This window comes from Diospyros lotus, chromosome 1 (assembly GCF_014633365.1).
Source record: "Diospyros lotus cultivar Yz01 chromosome 1, ASM1463336v1, whole genome shotgun sequence".
NCBI classification, from domain to species: domain Eukaryota; kingdom Viridiplantae; phylum Streptophyta; class Magnoliopsida; order Ericales; family Ebenaceae; genus Diospyros; species Diospyros lotus.
Window position 1 is genome coordinate 47,697,863 of NC_068338.1, and position 5,912 is coordinate 47,703,774.

Genomic DNA, 5,912 nt, shown 5'->3' on the forward strand with positions numbered 1-5,912 from the left:
AAGTTAAAAGGAGGGTGCGGCCGGGGGTGGAATTTGGTTGGGGGCAATACCGCAGGGCTAAGGCCAACCTAACAGCAAAGCTGTTGTTTCTAATTTCAGTATTATTTATGCGTTTTTCTTTCAAGTGTGCATAGACTTCTTGTACGGATATAAAGTGAAGTGTTATATATACAGTTTCTTTCACAAATATATATATGCATATATTGTTAGAATAAGTAATTCGCATAATATGAATATTTTATCCATTACTTAACGGAAGTATGGCAGTGAACTTTTTCAAAACCACAAGGTCAATTTAAGCAGCCACACGACCCACTCAAAGATGAACAGTGGATTCAAGCAGTCAAAATGTGTGTATACTAAACTAATAATAATGCTATATATAGTATGTATGTGTTGTGTGTGGTGGGGGTGGATTATAACATTATATATTATATAATATATTATCCAACGTGACGGCCAAGTCCAGAAGGCATCGTGGTTCATGGTAATTTCCTCGACGGCCAAGTCGAGCCGGCGACTGGGCTAGGACTAGGAGTTGTATGCTATAAATAGGATCAAAGCAACCCAACTCTCTCATCCATCCATCCATCCCTGCAATTCATTAATACTATTAGAGCAGGAATTAAGCAAGGCTGTGATCGATGGAGCAAATTGAAATAGCCCAGCAGCGCCATAGCGACAGTCGACACAGAGCCATGATCCTCGGCATTGGCACTGCAAATCCGCCCAATTACGTTTATCAGGCCGACTATCCCGACTTCTATTTTAGGGTCACTAAGAACGAGCACTTGCCGGATCTCAAAGAGAAGATGAAGCGCATCTGCGAAAAGACATGCATCAAAAAGCGTCACATGTATCTCACCGAAGAAATGCTTGAGGGGATGCCTAACTTGTGCGCTTGTTTGGCTCCATCTATGGATACTCGTCAAGAGATCCTAGTCGAGGAAATTCCAAAGCTAGCCAAAGAAGCCGCACTCAAGGCAATCAATGATTGGGGGCAACCGCTTTCCGAGATTACTCACGTGGTGTTTGGCACCACCTCTGGTCTCGATATGCCCGGTGCCGATTTGCGTCTTGTGGAGCTCCTTAACCTTGACCATTCTGTGCAACGATACATGCTCTACCACCAAGCTTGTGCGGGTGGGGGTTGCATCCTTCGCCTAGCCAAAGACATCGCTGAGAATAACCCCGGTGCAAGGGTCCTTGCCGTTTGCTCCGAGCTCACCGTTTGCATCTTTAGTGGCACTTGTCATACCCATTCTGATTTGCTCGTAAGCCAAGCACTATTTGGCGATGGGGCATCGGCTTTGATTGTAGGATCTAATCCTGATAGATCAATCGAACGTCCCATTTTTGAAGTTGTGGGAGCATTTCAGCATACCATTCCCAACTCAAGGGAAGCAGTTGAAATCCACTCTCGCGAAGCCGGCCTCATTGTTAACTTGGCCAAGACCTTGCCTGGCCATGTATCAAACAACATCGAAAAGTGTTTGGTTGATGCTTTCACTCCACATGGGATCAATGACTGGAATTCACTTTTTTGGGTGGCCCATCCTGGTGGTCGGGCAGTTCTAGATCTGATTGAATCAAAACTCAATTTGAAGAAAGAGAAGCTCTTGGCCAGTCGACACGTGTTGAGTGAATACGGAAACATGGCAAGTGCTTGCGTGTTCTTCGTTCTGGATGAGATGAGAAAGCGGTCGTTCAAGGAAGAAAAAGCTACCACTGGAGAAGGATGCGAATATGGGGTATTGTGTGGATTTGGACCAGGATTGACTATCGAGACGATCGCTCTGCGTAGCGTTTCCATCGGATCCCTCAACTAGCTATTTGTGCTTATATCCATTTGTATTTATATATGATTAATTAAAGTAATGTTGTAATCTTTTATTCATTGTGTAACGCCGAAATAAACCTAATATTGCCTACAGAGTAATTGTGGCTTTTCATGAACGACCTGCCTACTATTTTTTTCAGTAGAGAAAGATATCTTCTTTATTTCAAGTGGCTTTTGATCAGCAGATGATTCAATTCAATGGATGAGATTTATGCACATGATCCAATTATTTGCAACCCTTTTGGGTACAAGCCAGTGAATAAAAACTGCCCCTTTTGCAAGCTTTTCTAATTAAATTAATCAAAATATCATGTATTAAGCACATAACTATCAATTTAAGACATGTCTAAACGTAACATGTCTTTAAGTCATGGATAATAAATATAACTATAAAATATTTATATTGTTAGTTCAGTTGAATTGTTTATAAATAAAATAACAAATATAAGCTAAATTAATGATAGGCTATAACATGAATATCATCAACTTGTGCATTTCTTTAAGTTGCATTTGGATAAGTTATTTGACCTTGTCTTTTATTATTTAAAATTTTTAAAAAATATATTATTTAATTACTTTTTTTAATAAATATGATTAGCATTATTATGTTAAGATAAAATCACAGACAATACAAATAGCTAAGAACACCATCAGGCAAAGTCACACACAGATATATATATATATATATAATATGGTTTTTGCTGGGCATGTTGGGTGTTGTTCTAATCAAGTTAATGAAATTTCATCTTTACATTAAAAAATTCTAAAATGTTTAAATCACAAACACCAAAACAAATCTAGGACCAAAGATCATCTCAAATAAAAATCTAAAACCATATGAGTATATATATAAAGAGAGGGGGGATGTAAATGTAATTTTAAATGTTATATGGATTTGTTGTTGTGCCATAAGCTAAGGCATGATATAAATATGATATCTTTCTATTTCTTAATAAAAGTGGATAAGACTCCATGAAATTTAGACAACCATTAGATTGTGGTGGAACTGTGTCTATGACCCAATAATGCCACAACCAACACAATTGTGAAAATAACTAGTTTTGTCTAGAAAGGAGCAACAATTGATTTTAGCATTGCAAACTTGGCATTGATCTATGTCTGCTATGAAAGTATCTCTGTTGAACATTTATTTCAATAAACTTGTTTCATACATTAATAAATATAAATGATAACTTTTGTATATAAATAAATTAGGCTACACATTATAAGGCTGCAATCTTTGTAATACTCCAAGAGTCCAGAAAAAGGCAGTATATATCGAAGATAAATAAGGAAAGAAACAACACCAGATGAATATCTTTTGGACTAAATATAGGTAAAGAAGTCTCGGATAAAGCGTGCTTAAACTGGAAAAATTTAAAAATGAATGACCCCTGAAAAGTTTATGTAGACCCATCAAGATAAGTTATTCCGATCTTTTATATCATACATTAATAAGTATAAATGGTAACTTTTCTATATAAATTGGTTACACCTTATAAGGACTGCAACCTTTCACTAGAAGATTATTTAAAATCACATCAATATCAAGCAACATGCCACAACCCACTTTAGTTGAGGGATTCTATGGTGCAATGTTGCGCAAGGCAACTATCTCAATCGAAAAGGATCAAAAAAAAATTTATTTTATTTTTTCTCACATATACACATATATATTTATATAAACGTTGATAATTCAAATAAAACTCATCATATCTTTTTATTAAGCAATATAAGCCAATATAAATTTTTACATCATCATTTATAACAACTCAATTTTAAAGAACAATAAAAAAGTAAATACAACTTAAACTCTTTCATTTTTGTTACTTTCAAAAATACTCTCTTACATCTTTTGGTTGGGAGAATGTTGTACGCATTCTAACCCATAAAAATCCTTCCCATTGGACACTCACACATCCAAATTTGCTCCCCCAATCCAAACAGTGAAACGGACAGGAGGAATTAATTGGAGAAATACAAGAATGCAAAAATGAAAGAATACAACTTTAATTACCTTATTGTTTATGTGTAAGAAACCTGTAACCAGGCTCTCCATAAGCAAGCTAGATTAGATGGCAACACTACGAAGAGCAACTGTCTCAATAGTTAATCCTGGTCCAAATCCACACAACACACCATATTCACATCCTTCTCCAGTGGTAGCCTTCCCTTCTTTTAGCGATCGTTTTCTAATCTCATCTAAAACAAAAAATACACAAGCACTTGCCATGTTTCCGTACTCGCTCAACACATGACGACTAGCCAAGAGTTTTTCCTCCTTCAAATTGAGTTTCAATTCGATTAGGTCCAAAACAGCTCTGCCACCCGGATGGGCCACCCAAAAGAGTGAGTTCCAGTCGCTAACTCCTTGTGGAGTGAAAGCGTCAACCAAGCATTTCTCGATGTTATTGGATACGTGGCCAGGCAAGGTCCTGGCCAAATAAACAATGAGCCCGGCTTCGCGGGAGTGGATTTCGACTGCTTCCCGAGAGTTTGGAATTGTATGTTGATAAGCTCCCACAACTTCAAAAATTGGAGTTTCGATGGATTTATCAGGGTTTGAACCAACGATCAAGGCTGATGAGCCGTCGCCAAATAATGCTTGGCTAACAAGCAAATCAGAATGGGTATGGCAGGTGCCACTGAAAATGCAAACTGTGAGTTCAGAGCATACAGCAAGAACTCTTGCACCGGGGTTATTCTCGGCAATATCTTTGGCTAGTCGGAGAATGCAGCCACCACCAGCACAAGCCTGGTGGCCGAGCATGTATCGTTGGACGGAATGATCGAGACCAAGGAGCTCCACAAGCCGCAGATCAGCACCAGGCATATCAAGACCAGAGGTTGTGCCAAAGACCACGTGAGTAATCTTAGAGAGTGGTTGTCCCCAGTCTTCGATTGCCTTGAGAGCCGCTTCTTTGGCCAGTTTTGGAATTTCCTCCACTAATATCTCTTGACGGATGTCCATAGACGGAGCCAAACAGGCGCAGAGATTGGGCATCCCTTCAAGCATCTCCTCGGTGAGATACATGTGACGCTTTTTGATGCAGGTCTTCTCACAAATGCGCTTCATCTTCTCTTTGAGATCGGGCATGTGTTCGCTCTTGGTGACCCTGAAGTAGAAATCAGGGTAGTCGGCCTGGTACACATAGTTCTCCGGATTCGCGGTGCCAATACCGAGGATCATGGCGCTACCTGTGCGGATGGGGTGCTTGGCTATTTGCTCCATCACTGCCTGTGCGGTTGGGGTGTGAGGATTGGTTAATGAACTTGGATGAAAAATAAAGAAAATTAAGGTGGAATTTGCAGTGATGATGGATGAGAGAGCTGAATGGCCATTGATGCTCTATTTATACAACACCTCTCCAGTACTCGCCTGAGGGGGTGACGCTTTATTTTACATATGATGAAGCATGTTGGACTCGGCCTTCTCGTGGGATATTATTATAATCCACATAGTGTATTAAAGCAATATATGTATAGTTTAATAAACACACATTTGTTGACTATTTAAAAATCCACCATGCATGTTTGAATAAGAATTCGAGAGTAGTCTCGCTTTTCAAAACGTGGTAATTTTTCTAACGAAGGAACGTAGCGAAAGCAAGAGCAATTAATTAATAATTATTCTTTTGAGAAAAGTCTAGGCCAAAGTGCATATGCTGAATGACGATTGCGATTTTGTGCACCTGCTTTAACGCAGGTGCACAAAATCTTCATCCAATTGGGGGTAGATTTGTCAATTTACCCCCAACACCCCCTTGTTGGGAAATCTATTTGCAATTATAAAATTTGTTATTCGTAACCAGTCTAATTAATATTTTAAATTTTACTATTTGCAGTCACACTTATTACTTTTTGTAACCATTTACATGTCAAATATACCCTCCACATACTCAACCCTCAAAAATTAAGCCCATGCGCATCAAAGTTTATTCTTCTTCTCCTTTTTCTTCTTCTTCTTCTTCTGTGATAGCGCCGCCGACTTTGCTTGCCTCGCCCACTTTGCTTGTCTCATCCAACTTGTTAAAGTCCCCCAAATCGCATAACCAAGTAAAAATTTTGCCTT

The 5,912-nt window shown here is 38.8% G+C and overlaps 2 protein-coding genes across 2 annotated transcripts; one reads left to right on the forward strand and one right to left on the reverse strand.

Annotated features, from left to right (window-relative positions):
* Positions 1–567: 567 nt before the first annotated feature.
* LOC127804618 (chalcone synthase 3-like) lies at positions 568–1,956 on the forward strand. Its single transcript, XM_052341500.1, has one exon. The coding sequence runs from the start codon at positions 645–647 to the stop codon at positions 1,827–1,829; it is 1,185 nt and encodes a 394-aa protein (XP_052197460.1). The 5' UTR covers positions 568–644; the 3' UTR covers positions 1,830–1,956.
* A 1,681-nt stretch (positions 1,957–3,637) lies between these two features.
* Positions 3,638–5,183, reverse strand: LOC127804624 (chalcone synthase-like). The gene has a single exon (XM_052341510.1). It carries the CDS (start codon positions 5,070–5,072, stop codon positions 3,912–3,914), a length of 1,161 nt encoding a protein of 386 aa, XP_052197470.1. The 5' UTR covers positions 5,073–5,183; the 3' UTR covers positions 3,638–3,911.
* Positions 5,184–5,912: the final 729 nt, after the last annotated feature.

Bases quoted from the DNA above. Each gene is read 5' to 3' on its own strand.
- LOC127804624 (XM_052341510.1), bottom strand. From the start codon at position 5,072: ATGGAGCAAATAGCCAAGCACCCCATCCGCACAGGTAGCGCCATGATC.
- LOC127804618 (XM_052341500.1), top strand. From the start codon at position 645: ATGGAGCAAATTGAAATAGCCCAGCAGCGCCATAGCGACAGTCGACAC.